Source organism: Oscarella lobularis, chromosome 13 (genome assembly GCF_947507565.1).
Source record: "Oscarella lobularis chromosome 13, ooOscLobu1.1, whole genome shotgun sequence".
Classification (NCBI taxonomy): domain Eukaryota; kingdom Metazoa; phylum Porifera; class Homoscleromorpha; order Homosclerophorida; family Oscarellidae; genus Oscarella; species Oscarella lobularis.
The window spans coordinates 150,818-165,527 of NC_089187.1; the positions used below are offsets into that span (position 1 = coordinate 150,818).

The 14,710-nt window shown below is 44.5% G+C and overlaps 5 protein-coding genes across 5 annotated transcripts; 2 read left to right on the forward strand and 3 right to left on the reverse strand.

Annotated features, from left to right (window-relative positions):
- Positions 1-459: 459 nt before the first annotated feature.
- Positions 460-1,714, forward strand: LOC136194744 (hypoxanthine-guanine phosphoribosyltransferase-like). The gene is made up of 10 exons (XM_065983965.1): positions 460-526; positions 582-688; positions 743-876; positions 932-984; positions 1,040-1,123; positions 1,183-1,265; positions 1,312-1,367; positions 1,415-1,461; positions 1,511-1,540; positions 1,599-1,714. The coding sequence occupies exons 1-10, from the start codon at positions 497-499 to the stop codon at positions 1,647-1,649; spliced, it is 675 nt and encodes a 224-aa protein (XP_065840037.1). The 5' UTR covers positions 460-496; the 3' UTR covers positions 1,650-1,714.
- Positions 1,542-2,880, reverse strand: LOC136194743 (DNA-directed RNA polymerase III subunit RPC6-like). The gene is made up of 6 exons (XM_065983964.1): positions 2,717-2,880; positions 2,518-2,659; positions 2,347-2,459; positions 2,136-2,279; positions 1,965-2,072; positions 1,542-1,914 (listed from the first exon to the last, which is right to left on the reverse strand). The coding sequence occupies exons 1-6, from the start codon at positions 2,873-2,875 to the stop codon at positions 1,663-1,665; spliced, it is 918 nt and encodes a 305-aa protein (XP_065840036.1). The 5' UTR covers positions 2,876-2,880; the 3' UTR covers positions 1,542-1,662.
- Positions 2,881-2,882: 2 nt separating this feature from the next.
- On the reverse strand, positions 2,883-8,403 carry LOC136194736 (transient receptor potential cation channel subfamily A member 1-like). Its single transcript, XM_065983957.1, has 30 exons — positions 8,232-8,403; positions 8,103-8,174; positions 7,900-7,987; positions 7,491-7,672; positions 7,319-7,435; positions 7,146-7,269; positions 6,949-7,085; positions 6,763-6,893; positions 6,659-6,707; positions 6,424-6,615; positions 6,275-6,370; positions 6,138-6,220; positions 5,924-6,082; positions 5,758-5,872; positions 5,542-5,708; positions 5,411-5,495; positions 5,294-5,350; positions 5,161-5,244; positions 5,045-5,115; positions 4,853-4,994; positions 4,742-4,804; positions 4,600-4,692; positions 4,347-4,540; positions 4,236-4,296; positions 4,116-4,184; positions 3,733-4,071; positions 3,608-3,676; positions 3,438-3,548; positions 3,273-3,385; positions 2,883-3,225 (listed from the first exon to the last, which is right to left on the reverse strand). The coding sequence occupies exons 1-30, from the start codon at positions 8,268-8,270 to the stop codon at positions 2,982-2,984; spliced, it is 3,546 nt and encodes a 1,181-aa protein (XP_065840029.1). The 5' UTR covers positions 8,271-8,403; the 3' UTR covers positions 2,883-2,981.
- LOC136194740 (PAT complex subunit CCDC47-like) lies at positions 8,383-10,424 on the reverse strand. Its single transcript, XM_065983961.1, has 12 exons — positions 10,257-10,424; positions 10,165-10,205; positions 9,979-10,113; positions 9,755-9,929; positions 9,579-9,697; positions 9,448-9,513; positions 9,295-9,396; positions 9,138-9,245; positions 9,001-9,086; positions 8,879-8,949; positions 8,636-8,823; positions 8,383-8,582 (listed from the first exon to the last, which is right to left on the reverse strand). Exons 1-12 carry the CDS (start codon positions 10,411-10,413, stop codon positions 8,421-8,423), a joined length of 1,410 nt encoding a protein of 469 aa, XP_065840033.1. The 5' UTR covers positions 10,414-10,424; the 3' UTR covers positions 8,383-8,420.
- A 652-nt stretch (positions 10,425-11,076) lies between these two features.
- On the forward strand, positions 11,077-14,677 carry LOC136194738 (probable ATP-dependent RNA helicase DDX23). The gene is made up of 24 exons (XM_065983959.1): positions 11,077-11,345; positions 11,402-11,513; positions 11,571-11,630; positions 11,682-11,768; positions 11,816-11,893; positions 11,939-11,968; positions 12,022-12,246; positions 12,294-12,373; positions 12,421-12,557; positions 12,610-12,774; positions 12,818-12,887; positions 12,942-13,074; positions 13,125-13,169; positions 13,222-13,261; positions 13,322-13,371; positions 13,423-13,569; positions 13,616-13,677; positions 13,735-13,766; positions 13,823-13,880; positions 13,935-14,043; positions 14,092-14,135; positions 14,186-14,269; positions 14,317-14,363; positions 14,417-14,677. The coding sequence occupies exons 1-24, from the start codon at positions 11,080-11,082 to the stop codon at positions 14,641-14,643; spliced, it is 2,388 nt and encodes a 795-aa protein (XP_065840031.1). The 5' UTR covers positions 11,077-11,079; the 3' UTR covers positions 14,644-14,677.
- Positions 14,678-14,710: the final 33 nt, after the last annotated feature.

The window sequence follows — 14,710 nt, forward strand, 5'->3', positions numbered from 1 at the left end:
CTTTCAGACATCCTGTTCCTAAATCTCTTCGTCTGCGCATGCTACATGTAAATTGCATTGAGAGCGTGAGCACGTCACTTTCTGTGCGTGCCTCTGTCACCACATCATCTCAGTGAGTGTCATCCTCCTAATACATCATGCATCAAGGTCATTTAATTAAAAATACAATGAAAAATAGAGAACCGCTGGCCTGCACTACTAGTCCGATTGAAAAAAATCCCTGGCAATCGAAGAAGACTTTTTGTCCTGCTAGCAATTTCTTTGCTTTCGATGCGAAATTGGAGCGTTTCGAGCTTACCAGTCCGCGTTCGAGGTCCCGGCGGCGTTTTTCAGCCGCTGAAACAAGCGGATTTTGGCTTCGAGAAGCAGAGAATAAAGGCAAGAGCGAGAAGTACCGAACACGTCAAATGACTCGTCAAATGTCGTGTGCGCGCACCTTCGCGCGCGTTAGACCTGTACTCCTCTCCTGTGCTCCTGTACGGCCGTACCTGTACTCATGTCTCAGAAACGCGTGGCAGCTATCAAGGTCGTTCCAAGCACGCTTTCCGACTCGCACGACGTCCACGACACATTTTGTACAGATAGAAGACGATCCCGAAGGCTACCCTTTGGGAGCTTTCTGCATTCCAGCTCACTATGCAGACTACCTGGAAAAGATCATCATCCCCTTAGGAGTTGTTAAGGACAGGTAGAGAAAAAAATTCCCCAGAAAAGAAATTTCATATATAAAATGTGAATTCAGAACAGAAAAACTGGCAAGGGATATCGTAGAAGACATAGGCGACGGTCCCATCGTTGCCTTGTGCGTTCTCAAAGGAGGACACCAATTTTTTCACGACTTGCTCGAGTGGATACAAATCATTGGCCGGACGTCAAGTTAGTTTAATTAGGCGTATTAGTCAGCCAAGTAATGTGGGCCTGATTGTCTCAGCTAAAAATATTATGCAAATTCGAGTCGATTTTATTCGATTGAAGAGCTATGTCGTATGGATGCAGTTTCTTCATACAAGTAGCTCTGTTTATGTGTGTGTGCTATTAGAATGAAGAGTCGACCGGTGAGGTCCAGATTATTGGGAATGATGATTTGAATGGGATACGAGGTCGAAATGTGCTCGTTGTTGAGGTTAAGATCTTGGATAGAGTTGCTTTCTAGTTTTTATTAATTAAGGCGTTTTTATAAAGGATATAGTTGACACTGGTAAAACGATGGAAAAACTGCTTGGAGAACTGAAAAAATATGAGCCCAAGATGGTTAAAGTTGCTAGGTAACGTAATCTGTATCATAGAGATATCTAGAGATATTTGCTTTAGTCTCTTGACGAAGAGGAGCAAGGCAAGGATACATGGCCAAGCCTACACACCAGAGTGTATGTATAGGAAATTCCTTTCTACAAAATTAATCATCTTTGCATAGACGTTGGTTTTGACGTTCCCAAGAAATTCGTAGTGGGTTATTCATTGGTAAGAATTCGCATATGAGGTCTCTATAGAAACGCTTTTTCTATCTAAGGACTACAACGAATACTTTCGTGACCTCGGGGTACGTTTAAAAAACGAGAGCGCATACCTAATCTCTATATAGAATTAATTGTTTTCAGCACATCTGCCTCATCAACGAAAAAGGAAAGGAAAAATTCAAATCAGACTAAACTCTTTCGTTGTCTAGAACTTGAGCCAATCGCTAATATAGTTACACGTTTGTGGTGATATGGTACCGCCCTCTACGCATTGATTACGAACGGGACACACGCCGCACGGCAGTCTCACGAGTCCCGCCGGCGGAAGCAGGGGCCCCGTTGCACAATACAGTCTCACGAGTCCCAATTGGCTGTCCATCTTCTTCGACATTTCCGCCTTTCCGTCATAGACGACTGTATCCAGAACCATTTCAATATCTTGCTGACTCAATTTTACCTATGAGGGGGAAGAGTATTGGGGGGGAATGTTTCTATAATTTATGCTACTTTGCTGATTCCAAGCTCCGTTATATATTGCCATATCTCTTTCGATGATGCGCGTGCCATGCTCGCCGTCGCCGCTGCGTCGAGTTTAGCCCTTCCAGCACGTATTTTCTTATAAAAAATCCCCCCCCCCCAAAATAATAAAAATTGGGCTGCTTATGAATCGACTCTTACTTTCTGTTCAAGATATTTGTAGCACTGCTGATTCAATATTTCGACGAACTCGGACTCGAATTCCTGATCGCTGTACCAAGCTCCGCCCGTCACTGACTGATCGGGTTCAAGATCATAGAGCATATAAACTTTTCTTCTCGCCGCCTAAAGCGAAAACCAAAAGGAACTCCAAAAGTTCCCTAGAGGAACTTTGCCCTTTTTTCTTCCTTACCGCGACAGACTTGACTGTTTTAATTAATTTTTTGGTTTCTAAAGTTTTGAGAATTCTCGTTGCCTGGGTGACTCCAACATTGCATTGCACTCGAATGTCTCTGATCCATATTCCTCCAAGAAGCACTTTTCTTTTAAAGGGTCATCTCCTTTTTTATGTATCTCTTTGTACCTTTATTGCCTGAGCGTTCGATTGCTTGATAAACGAGCCTCTCTTCCGCTTCGAATCCTCTCGTTTTCGATGTCGACGTCGACGACGTCTCCTTTTTCCTATAGATGAGCTCCTTACCTCGTTTCACAATTTCAATTCGACCCTTAGGTGAGATAATCGTGTGATTTTTGAACTGTAGGGTCCGAGTAAGGAGTTTTGCCTCTTTTAGGAGAAGATTGAGGGCTGCTGCTCGCTGCTTTGCGTCTGTCGATGGCTGGTCGGCTATAATGACTGCATCTGTTATTCCAGATGCGCTTTCTTCGCACAGTGCGACGATTCGCTCGGCGACGAACGCCAAGGAGCTCGATCCTCCTTCCATTCACGTGTTCAGCACATCCCGTACTTTTTTTATTGATCACAGAGGCGGGTAAATAAGATAAGACTGCACGTGGAGGGGGAAAGTCAAAATTCAGAAGTGTGAGTAACTATTTAAGGCGAGAAGAATCCGTCGAGCGACTGCGAGTGGATCGCCTCCGCCCTTTTGGTACAGGAGTTCCATCTCCCCTAAGGGATGGCGTCTCTGCAGAAGGAGTCTCCGATGTCGAAGAAAGAGATTGATTCGGAGCGGCAGTGACCACTGGAGCGTTAAGTTGAGCTCGCTTCACGTTCATCGCCAAAGTGCGAAGAAGTGACACCTGTTTGTCCATGGTCCCAGACAGGGACTTCAACCTATAAATACAATAAATAATTCAATCGACTAAAATTGCCTACTGTACCATTCAGTGATTTGCTTGTGTGTCTCTTCAACCTGATCAAGTTGTTCCTTTAGAGTTGGACCTGACAAATTATCGGTACTTGGCTCATCGGCAGCCTTCGTAGCCCACGTAATCTAAAAGTAGTCAATGACGTCTCGCGTTGCGATTCGATGCATTAGCGCATACCCAGCGACGAACTGCTCCCATTTTATTCGGCTGCGTTGAGTACTTTCTGAATTCAAAGCGACGCCGTAAAAACCCGGGAACGGCTTCCTCGATCGACAGCAAAGGTTTGGTCTGTAAAACAACGCAAGTCAAGTAAATAATCCATTGAAGAAAAAGCGAATCATTCTGACCTGCATTATCAACTGATCCATAGCTGCATTCGCCTGCACTTGATTGATGTCGCCAACAGCAAGACCAATCTATAGCAAATAGATTTTTAGAAAAGTTCCCCCTGGAAACGTTGTTCCTTTCGTACGAGAACGTTAAGAACGACAATCATCATAAGAAGCGCGAAGAGTATGAACATGATATACGGCACGACGGGAAAGAAGAGCGGCGTCAGACCTTCGTCACCGTCGTTTACATCGCCTGTGTGACGGGCGAGAAATTCTTCAGTCCTCTGGCGAGCCGTTGAATTTACTACGACGCCGAGAACGGAATCTTTCAGTCGCTCATAGAGAAATAGGGAATTATTTAGTGCCGACAACAGAGGAAGCGACACGGGATTCACGGGCAATATTGCGGGAAGATCAACGTCACCAAAAGTCATTACTATGACTTTCATTATGCTCAAACCCACATCGCCGTATGATACCTAAATGAACGCTCATAGTTTCGAATTTTTTTATTGAAACGTACGTTGTAGTTTTTGAGCATGAAGAAAGCGAAGCCAAAAGCAGCAAAGAAGAGCGAAACAACGACGAGAACCTAATAAGAAATAAATTTTGACAACAATATTTCAAAAAAATTCAAGTAAACCTTTGCCATTGTCTTTATCATTGAGACTATCATCACAACATAAATTCCAAATCTTGGGATCCTGAAACAAAGAATTACCCAACTATTAAATCCTTTCCTCGTGTGACTGACCTTCGCATGTGAAGCAAAACACTAAACCACGTAAAGAAAACGGTAAAGGCTCCCAGCTCCCAGAAAATCTTCGGACAAGGTGAAGTCGAATTCAGATTGACTGGACCGAGCACGACCCCAAACGGATCCGCAAAAAGGAGAGCCAAAATAAGCACGGTAATATCGACCAACGACTCCGTTATGCCAGAAAAGCGCTACAAAGTAGAATTTCATATATAGAGCCCCTTTTTCAGCTAGCGCCAGTGAAGCAAACCTTCAAGATGAGCGAAAGCACTTCAACTGCAAGAGATATAAAGACCACGACGACGAGAGCAAAACGGAGCCCACTCGGATTGCATACATCGTACTAAGAAAAAGTCCAAGTCAAATTATCTAGTCGTCGAATAACAAGCTACCCGTTCATTTGCTGTGAGTTGACTGGGCGATCTCCCGGTGTCATTTAGCAATTGAAGAACTTCCTAACGATGAATTACAAATAATAAACGGCGTGCTATGTTCTAACGCACAATAAGTCGCTCGAGACCGTCTTCATTCTGGCGGTAGTCACTCTCAAAGGGAGGATACGTAACAGAAAAAGCGGTCAGCAAGCACGCAAATGTCAGATAAAGAAGCATGTAGAAGTAATAGACGGCTGCACCGACGCGTTTCCTGCAGCAAAAACCTCAACGAAAAAGTAAAAATGATACGGTGAAGAATACCATTTCTGGTTGATAAAGCTGACACACAGGGAATGTCCAAGACAGCTGGTACGACCAAATTTGACCATCGACTACGAAAAATACAAAGATTTTATCGTAAAATCCACTGTACGTACCTTGATTGCTCCCAGTGAACGTTTTCCGTCCAAAGGTGCGCTAGACTTGGCGACGCCCTGAAGATAATTGTAGTTGTACTTGATCTAGATGAGAAATCAAAGATGAGAGATCTGACTTAGGAAAGGAACAAACCTTGTATTCTGGAGAATCCTGGTCATTTTTGGAGCTGACGCATTTGTCAAAAATCACCTAAAAACCAACAATACACCTATCAGTTATTTATTTATTTATTGGAGGAGAAATGTGTACCAATGCCACGTCTGGCATTCTTTCAACCAAAGACTGCAGCTGAGGCTTTTCTCCGTCAACAGACGTCCTCATTGCCTCTTTCCACCTGAGAAACTCCTTAGAAAATTAGACAATCGACCCAAATTCCGCACCGTTTATCGCTGGCGATGGCCAGTGCCGATTCAACGTGGTTCTTTTCTATAGCAATGTCAAGGAAATTTTTTTGGAACATGTTTAGGGTGATGGCTGCTTTTTGGTTCAAAAGAAAAGCAACGACATCACTGCTGTTAGAAGAGCAAGCCACATGTAAAGCAGTTGACTAAAAGAGGACGCTAAATACATTATCACTTGAAAAAAAATGAATAAACCTTCTCCAAATCGATCAAATCAAGGCAGTCTGGAAACGACGCTAGAAGCAGCTTACTGCATTCAACCGAGCCACTCCATGAGGCATAGTGGAGTGGACTGCGACCGTTGTGGTCACTGGGGAAGTGAGACTGAAGGGAAAAGAGGCGTGCTCTTTTGCTGGCTTACGATGCTATCACGCCGCCTTTGTCTATAAGCGCTCTCGTCAATTTGACGTGGCCGTGGAAGCAGGTAATGTGAAGGGGGCTTCTTCCGACGTTATCCTTTGTGTTGACAATGCGAGGACTGTAATTCACCAGTCGCAGCGAAACGGACAAGTGACCCCCACTAAAGCAAAAAAAAAGAGAAGTCAACACTTCAAAAACAAGTCTCCGTAACATACCTCGACGCCATGTGAAGTGCAGTCAAACCTCTCGAATTCACAGCATCCATATTAGCACCGTTTTCATAAAGACAATGCGCACTCTACATGAATTAAATATACAATCGTATCTACGCTACGTTTTTCGGTCTCTATACCGCTTTGTAGCCTCCTTTGGCCGCGTAGTGCAAAGCCATATCCCCATTGTTGTCTGGCAGATCTATCAGCTCACCCATTTTCTCTTCCTTGAGATTCTGCCAGAACATCGATACATAACACACCTATTCCATGCAAATACCGACGTTACTTCAATCAACGTTCTCAGCGTTTTGCTGTGGCCAATAGCGAGATGAAGAACGGTACGTCCTTCCTTATCAGCCACGCGATAGTTGGCTCCACTCCGAAGCAAAAGCTCAACAGCATTCGAAGCCCCTGATGATGAAGCCATCAACAGGGGAGTCCTCCTCAATTTGATCGTCTCAGCTTCAATATTTGCTCCCTATAGAGCGTTCAAAGTTCGTTCACAAAAAAAACATATTTACCTCGTTGAGAAGAAACTGGATAGCCTCAGTGCAATCCGACTGAGCAGCTCTAGATAAATCAACATTCTATATATTAGTGATTCTAAGCGTCTGCATTCACTTACTCGTGAATTGGAGATATGTGATCATAGCTAGACTCTTCCAGCAATTGTCGTTCTTTTGAAGCAAAAAGCTTTATCATGGGCACGTGGCCAAGGCGACACGCAAAGTGCATTCCCGTCAATCCTTCTGTCGTCTGAGCGACAAATCGTCCATGACAATTTAAATATATGAAGCGGGCGCGTGCTTACCTTCGCCATAAGATTCGCCTTGCGATGAAGAACGTACATCACTATTTTCGTGTCCTTTGACTCGACTGCATGATGGAGCAACGATTTCTTCATTTCTCCTGTCTCGACTTCAACGATTTGCTCAACTGCCGCCAATCCTACAAAGTGGCTATTGAAGGAAGCGTGGCGGAGGCGGGGGCGGCGGCACACACGACTACCTTGCTGTGCTTCCACCTTTCTGCACATAACATCCAAAGTGTTTAGATAGCCTTTACTTGCTGCCATGCCAACAGGAGTCATGCCATCTCGGTCCGGAGCTAAAGGATCAGCTCCAGCTTCAAGCTAAGAAAAACAGCTAAGATACACGAGAAACACTATATTATAGGAGAACCAGAAGTGCCACAACAGCAGGAGCATCTTCCAATACTGCCAAATGAAGTGGAGTTCTACTACTCGGACCCGGAAAATCGACTTTTTGGCCGCACTTTTTAACGAGACTCAGCATACTCTGCCCCAAAGGAAATAACCCAACAGCTCGCACCTCTAATAGGTCGTCAACTGACTTTAATAATGTGGATATTTTTCGTTGTTATGGCCGCGTGAAGAGGCGTTTTTCGAAAATTATCCTTGATCGTTAGATCGGTCTGCGCGTCGTCAACGAAAAGTTCAATGGCTTCGATCCGTTCCGCTTCGATAGCGACGTGCAGCGGCGTTTTTCCATGGGCGTCCCGTTCGTTAACCGAAACTAAAACAGTGTAGAACTGAAACTGTATCTTATTAAAAAATATGCGTCGTTATTTTTGCGAATGGAAATGCTCCTAATGAAATTAACATTTTATTGCCTCTGTGGGCGTCCTTCGAGTGGGCGAACTGAGGGAGAACTGTGCCTAACGACTAAGGAAAAGGTGCCCTCTAGTTTGTCAATACAAGGAGGAAGTTCCGTAACGTGGGGAAGAATCTTTCTACACTCACTGCCTTTGTCACGATCCAATTCGCGAGCCAGTTCATCCGCCGAGCCAGTGACGGCAATCTCGAAAAGATTTCCCTTGGCTTTGGTCCCCTTAAAAGCCAAAAGCTTAGCCATAGACGCGTGAGATCGTTCGCGGAAACGACAGGATAGGAAAGGAATGCGCCACAAGCGCGCTATACCGACCAAACGATGTTATTACAGTCACCTTTTTAATTCTACGCTTTTTAGTCGGCGGTCCCTTCACGTCAGACGACTCGCTGAGACTAAGAACAGCGCTCTAGTGGACACAAAACCCGAACTAAGGACGATCTAGGGCCTATACAAAGACGTGAACCTGTTTGCGTTCGGGGAAAAGATCCTCTGTTGTGTCCATCTTTATAAAGATAGGCTCTAGGTGTCGCGATCACTCAGTGTATCGCGTGGTGACTGCTAATTGCGCGGGGCTAAGGGCTCGTTAGAATTATGCAGTGTGATACAATGGAAGGTTGGAGTGAAATCCGGTCTGATTTTCCTCTTGCAAAAATCAAGCCATCTTAACTTTCAGTTGCTTCATTCGCGGCTGCATTCGTTTCATCGCTTTCTTGTGCTCCCGCTCCTCCATCTTTCTCGCTTTCACCGGATCGTTCTCCTCCATGATCTTCTCCTTCTCGGCGCGACGCTTTTCCTCGCGTCGCTGCTGCGCCGCCTACGAAAAAAACCCGCGCTATTAATCAACTAATCTCCGACGATGAGTCCTACCTCTTGGCGTTGAGCGTGAGTCTGCTTCCAGTAGACTTCAGCGGCCTTGGTTCGTCGTTTCATCGCCTTTTCCGCCGCGTCTTTCGTCAATTTAATCGCTCTCACCCTATCAATTGACCGCAAAGCCATTCCCACTAGCGGACGCATCATTCCCATGTGATTTGTCGTTATGCGACCCTTGCCAGGAACTGAAACGAGCCAATGAAAAAATAAATAATAATTTTGATTAATTTAAACAGGTACCGTTGAATGTAAAATTGATGAGTTTCTGCGCTTTGGGAGGCGTATTAGGCGTCGAACTGTCCTGATTCTCACTGCATTTACACCCTAGCTTATAATACAAAGCCAATGCTCCTCACTCTTACTTTGATGGCTCCTTTAGCCCCATGTACTGATCACTAATATGCAAGGACTCGAATATGCCCTCGTATTTATTGATCTCTTGGATAATCTGAATTTTTTATTTATTTATTGCCGCGGTAGTCGTGACGTCATACTCTACCTGAGCGTTCAAAATGCTGGTTATGACTTCCGAAGTCTCCGATAGAATAACATACGAGCTTGGTAACCCGTATTTATCTCCGCTACGTTTTTCTGAGCAGTAATTGCTCTAACAGGGAAATTCCATATAAGGAAGACTTCTCAGGAGACGGGCTCACCAAGTCGTGGAATTCTTTTTGGAGTCGCGACGCTATTCGCGACGGCACGACGGCAAAAACAAAGCTGTCCATATCTCCGTCACCAAGTTGAATAGATAGAGTCTATGACCACTCTTTATATATATAAAATCATCTATTTCTCTTCAAGCGTACCACGGAATCGGAGGAGGGTTTTAGCATTTGCCCTAATACGGATACCAAGTCCTGTCTCTTCAAAAGCTTCCCCAAAAAACGAAAGACGGTGTCTAAATTCTTTTCCCTCTGCAAATTCGCAGTCTACTTACCTTTATTTCAACGAGCATTCCCTCGCAACACTGTCGACCCGAGCACCACAACGAAAACACGTTTTCCGTCTGTTTCATCACCGTTCCGCCGTCGCATTCCGCCGAGGCGCCATCATCTCCTGCAAGGGTAAGGGTACAAAAAAAAGGCGCGTCAAAATCCAGCTATTTCGTCGCACCAACAACGCTGAAATTCGCTTCGAGGATTTCTCTATGAGCTTGATACCAAGCGGTGGCGAGACGAGCGTTTTTTGAACGACCGGCGATGAAATTGAGGGCGTAGACGAGCAAGCCGCCGATCATCAGCATTTCCAGAACGTAGGCGTCCCAAGACGACCGCATTGCGGCCGTAGTCTTAATAGAAATTTATGATATTGTTTTCGGGGTTCTTTTTTTTTGAGACTTTGATTATTTTCAAATCTGGTTCTGTTTTCGATTTGCTGGCTTTTTTGTCCTTTTCGTATCCCTCGAATTCTTCTTCGTCTGCAAATGGGTCGTCTTCTTCCTCTTCGACGCCGTCTTCGCCTAGGTCTCCGTCCTAGTGCAGACAAACGTCTCTTTCAATTGCTTTTCTATCCTTTTTACTTACCAGCGTCTCTTCGTAGATACTTTCTTCTTGTTCTGATGTTTCTGCGATGACGATGAATGATTAGGTCGCCGAATAGAATCCGTTTTTCGTACTTTGTTCGTCGGCGCTCTGTTCCTCGTCGATTTCGACTTCGATTTCATCGTCGAACTCCGAAAAGTCGTCGTCATCATCGTTCGCCTTTGTCGAGAACGACGAAAGAAGAAGAAACGCGGCGAAAACGAGGAAAAGCCGACGCACAGCAGAACGCATGGTGTCGAAAAATCCGGGCACCTCAGAATGGTCACGAGAGCGCACTAATTATATAAATTCTATCCGGGGGTTCGCTCGGCTTTTTGACTGAAATTTTTCTTTTCGCTATATTTTCGAAATTTTAGCTTTGCGCATCGTCATTCACCAGAAGAAATTGCCTCCACTTTTCGAAGATTTCACTGACAGAAAAGCAACGGAAACGGACGACTTTTTTGCGCCGGAAAGTTGCAGTGCTACGAATCTACCAGCGATCACATATATAAGGCCTCACAATACATAAGTCTATTGCATGGTTAGACACGGTCCTCATTGCAGCCTTGCCTGAAGGGCGGGAACGAGGTCCCGGAGCAACGGTGCGTCAGTGATTACAGGCACATACTTAACCCCACGGGTTCTGGATGGGTAAGACCTGCAGGGGCTGCACGTACCGGGATGCCGCCAAGTGCCTAGTCGCCTTGGTGGAGCATCACGTGGGTGTCCGATATATATATACCTATATGGTGTATAGCTCCGTGTATAGGGGAATACAAAAAACAGGGGACTCCCGTCGGTGACGGTCTGCTCTCGAGCGAACGTGCTGTGCATTTTTTATTTTAATTTTTTGAAATTAATTAATTAATTATTGACGTCAATATTCTGTATCGTCTCATACGGGAAAACTCAGGAATGGGACGCGAAAAGAGTAGAAGAAATCGATCCCGAAGTCGCAGTCGCGATCGGGAAAGACGCAAACGATCGCGAAGTCGCGAACGAAGACGCAGTCGCAGCCGAAGTCCTCGTTCCCGCAAGGATCGTCGCTCGACGCGCCGTCGAAGCCGATCGCGAAGCCGCAGCGTCGATGAGGGACGTCGAGGAGATCGCGGACAACGATCGAGGTCGCGCGAGCGCGATCGCGAAGCAAAACGACGCAGAGAGTCGGAAAAGGAGGAGAAGTAAGAAAGTCTTTTCTTCTCGGGTGTAGCGGGGCTTCGAGTTGTCTAAACGTTAGGATAACGAAGGGAGATGATGACGAGAAGAAGAAAGGACAGACTGGGAATGGCGAGGAAGCAATGGAAGTCAAGGAAGAAGACAAGATTCCGTCCCCGAAGAAAAAACAGGCTGTGAGGACGCGCGAGCGCTTCTCCGACGGACGCATTCACGTGCGTTCTTTTCTCTAGCCGCTATCCCTTGAGGAAATGATTGCTAAGCGTCAGAAGGAACTGGAAGAACAGTCCAAAGTCTGTACAGCAATTTAGGGGATAAAAATGGCAATTTATTTGCGTTTTTAGCCGAAATTTCTAACCAAAGAGGAGCGAGCTGCTCTTGCTTTGAAAAAAAGGCAGGAGGAAGTTGAAGAAAGAAACAGGAAATTGAAGGTACTTGTAGCACCAAAAATTTTTTTAATACTACTTAACATTTTTAGGAGGAGAGGGAAAAAAGGATGAAGTTTTCTGATGAGGCAAGAGGAATAGACAGAAACAGAAGAAGAGAAACAGACGAGGTCAAAATAAAAAAATCAAACCTATATTATACTATATACACATAGGAACGAGAGAAACGAAAAGCGGAACGTGAAGTAATTTAAGATTTCGATTTTATATGCTTCTTTATTTATTTTTTGCGTGTCAGCTTTCCATTGCTAGCAAGCATCAAGAAGCCGAATTATCAGCAATCAAGGATCGATACTTGGGCGGAGTAAAAAAGAGAAAGAGAGCTCGACGACTCAACGAGAGAAAATTCGTCTTCGCTTGGGACGCGTCTGAAGACACGGCATCTGATCACAACCCCCTCTACAGTGAACGTCACGAAGTTCAGTTTTTTGGACGCGGACACGTCGCAGGAATTGATCTCAAAGTAGAAATACGTTAGAATAGACTCGTATTAATTAACACATATCTTAGGCTCAGAAGAAGAATCAGTCGCGTTTCTATGGTGATTTACTGGAGAAAAGACGAACCGAGGAAGAAAAATCACAAGCCTTGTACATAAGACTTTTATACGTTGTATCATTCTCAAGCGTTTGTGTAGAACGATGGAGAAGAAGAACGAGGAAAAAGAGAAGAAGGCGTTGTGGGATGACAGGCATTGGACTCAGAAGGCCTTAGACGAAATGACGGAAAGGGATTGGAGAATATTCAAGGAAGACTACAGCATATCAACAAAGGGTAGAAACGCGCGGCAAGTACGAGACAAACTACGTCATATTTTCACGTCTAGGTGGTCGTATTCCCAACCCAACGCGTTCTTGGAAGGAACTCAATTTGCCACCGGAACTTCATAAAATTATTGAACAATTGGGTTATCAGGAACCGACTCCTATTCAGAGGCAAGCTATATCTATTGGATTACAGAACAGGGATGTCATTGGAGTGGCAGAAACCGGTAATATATTAATTATATAGAGAGATGTCGAATTTCTTTTTAGGGAGTGGTAAAACAGCTGCTTTTATTTTGCCTCTTCTAATATGGATTCTGAGTCTTCCTAAAGAGAAGAGGTCGGTTTCTTGCTTGTTACTGTATAGTGTTTTATTGGAAAGGGGTTTTTAAAGGGAAGAGGATGCTGATGAGGGTCCCTATGCTATTATTTTGGCTCCAACGAGAGAATTGGCTCAGCAGATAGAAGAAGAAACGGCTAAATTCGCCAAACCGTGTGGAGTAAGAACAGTGGCCGTCGTTGGAGGGGTAAAAACAAGAAAACGTACGTGGAAACCAGCCTAACTTACGTTTCTCAGTTGTCAAGAGAAGAGCAAGGGTTTCAACTACGTCTTGGCTGTGACGTAAGCAAAAGTAAAACGCATGCATAAGACTTAGAACTATCGTCTCACCTAGATCGTTATCGCGACTCCCGGCCGTCTAATTGACGTCATAGGTGAAAAGAAATAATAATAATAAATAATTTCATTAATTAACAAGTGTACCTTTCTTATAGAGAATCGCTACATTGTCCTAAGCCGCTGCACCTACGTCGTTCTCGATGAAGTAGAAGACGTTTTTCCCCCTGTTGCTTAGTCTATTTTAAAATTTTTTCAGGCTGATCGGATGATTGACATGGGTTTCGAGCCGGAAGTGCAGAAAATTCTCTCGGAATTGCCCGTCACCAACGAAAAGCCGGACACCGACGACGCGGAGGATCCGAACAAGTTGCTCTGCCTGGGAACAAAGCAGAGATATCGTCAAGTAAGTCTCAAAAAGAAACCGTCACGATTTTTATGCCCCCTTATAGACGGCTATGTTCACGGCAACGATGCCGCCCGCTGTGGAAAGAATGGCGAGGAATTATCTTAGGTAATAATTTGTGATTTTTGGATGAGGGGGCTCTAAATTTCCTTTTTTCTCTTCTAGACGCCCTGCTGTTGTTTACATAGGCATCATTGGTATCATAGTCGTTTTTCTCTTTGAGTTGTGGACTGGATTTTGCTTTGGCTTTTAGGTAAACCGGTTGAACGAGTGGAGCAACGCGTGCACATCGTCACGGAAGCTCAGAAGAGGTAATTGATTTTTTGGGGGAAGAATGGAGCGGTTTTATTTTTCGATGGACATAGGAAAATGATGACGGAATTGTTGAGAAGTGGAATCGAACCTCCCATCATCATCTTCGTTAATCAGAAAAAGGGATGTGACGTATTGGCTAGATCCCTGGAAAAAATGGGAGTAAGAGAAACAATCTAAATAAAGAAAATGTTTACCTTGTTTTCTCAGTTCAAGTCAACCGTTCTCCACGGAGGAAGAAATCAAGAACAGAGGTAAAAGAACAGCATATGAAAAATTCACCTAAGAGCTTATCTTTGTCCAGGGACTATGCATTGTCTTGCCTAAAATCCGGAACAAAGGATATCCTGGTAGCAACAGATGTCGCCGGACGTGGAATCGACATTCCGTAAGTTCAAAATCCTCCCTCTTCGTCACGTGATTCTATTTCATCAGAGACGTCTCCATGGTGATCAATTACGATATGGCAAAATCAATAGAAAGTGAGAATTCAAAAAAGTTAAGTATTCAGGATCCAAATAAATTTCTTTTTTAGATTATACTCACCGTATTGGTCGAACTGGACGAGCTGGAAAGGCTGGAATAGCGGTCACGTTTCTGACTCAAGACGACTCGCCTTTGTTCTACGATTTGAAGCAGCTCTTATTGTCGAGTCCAGTCAGCACTTGTCCCTCCGAACTGTCCAATCATCCGGAGGCTCAAAACAAACCAGGAACGTTTGTGATGAAGAAGAGAAAAGACGAAAAATTGTTCGCTGTTTGACGTGCAAAAAAAATAAAAGTTTGGTTTGAATTAATCTCTTACGGGGAGGAGGGGGGCCTATAGGAAC

Excerpts from the sequence above, each read along its gene's own strand:
- LOC136194744 (XM_065983965.1), top strand. The coding sequence starts at position 497 with ATGTCTCAGAAACGCGTGGCAGCTATCAAG. Across the intron at positions 1,124-1,182 it reads GAAATGTGCTCGTTGTTGAG|GATATAGTTGACACTGGTAA; the intron begins GTTAAGATCTTG and ends GTTTTTATAAAG. Across the intron at positions 1,541-1,598 it reads AATACTTTCGTGACCTCGGG|CACATCTGCCTCATCAACGA; the intron begins GTACGTTTAAAA and ends AATTGTTTTCAG.
- LOC136194743 (XM_065983964.1), bottom strand. The coding sequence starts at position 2,875 with ATGGAAGGAGGATCGAGCTCCTTGGCGTTCGTCGCCGAGCGAATCGTC. Across the intron at positions 2,660-2,716 it reads TCAATCTTCTCCTAAAAGAG|GGTCGAATTGAAATTGTGAA; the intron begins GCAAAACTCCTT and ends ATCTCACCTAAG. Across the intron at positions 1,915-1,964 it reads CGGAGCTTGGAATCAGCAAA|GTAAAATTGAGTCAGCAAGA; the intron begins GTAGCATAAATT and ends TCCCCCTCATAG.
- LOC136194736 (XM_065983957.1), bottom strand. The coding sequence starts at position 8,270 with ATGGACACAACAGAGGATCTTTTCCCCGAACGCAAACAG. Across the intron at positions 7,436-7,490 it reads AAAATATCCACATTATTAAA|AGTATGCTGAGTCTCGTTAA; the intron begins GTCAGTTGACGA and ends CCTTTGGGGCAG. Across the intron at positions 6,083-6,137 it reads GCACTTCACATGGCGTCGAG|TGGGGGTCACTTGTCCGTTT; the intron begins GTATGTTACGGA and ends TTTTTGCTTTAG.
- LOC136194740 (XM_065983961.1), bottom strand. The coding sequence starts at position 10,413 with ATGCGTTCTGCTGTGCGTCGGCTTTTCCTCGTTTTCGCCGCGTTTCTT. Across the intron at positions 9,930-9,978 it reads CAGATTTGAAAATAATCAAA|ACTACGGCCGCAATGCGGTC; the intron begins GTCTCAAAAAAA and ends ATTTCTATTAAG. Across the intron at positions 8,583-8,635 it reads CTCACGCTCAACGCCAAGAG|GCGGCGCAGCAGCGACGCGA; the intron begins GTAGGACTCATC and ends TTTTTTTCGTAG.
- LOC136194738 (XM_065983959.1), top strand. The coding sequence starts at position 11,080 with ATGGGACGCGAAAAGAGTAGAAGAAATCGATCCCGAAGTCGCAGTCGC. Across the intron at positions 11,631-11,681 it reads AACTGGAAGAACAGTCCAAA|CCGAAATTTCTAACCAAAGA; the intron begins GTCTGTACAGCA and ends TTGCGTTTTTAG. Across the intron at positions 11,769-11,815 it reads AAAGAAACAGGAAATTGAAG|GAGGAGAGGGAAAAAAGGAT; the intron begins GTACTTGTAGCA and ends TAACATTTTTAG.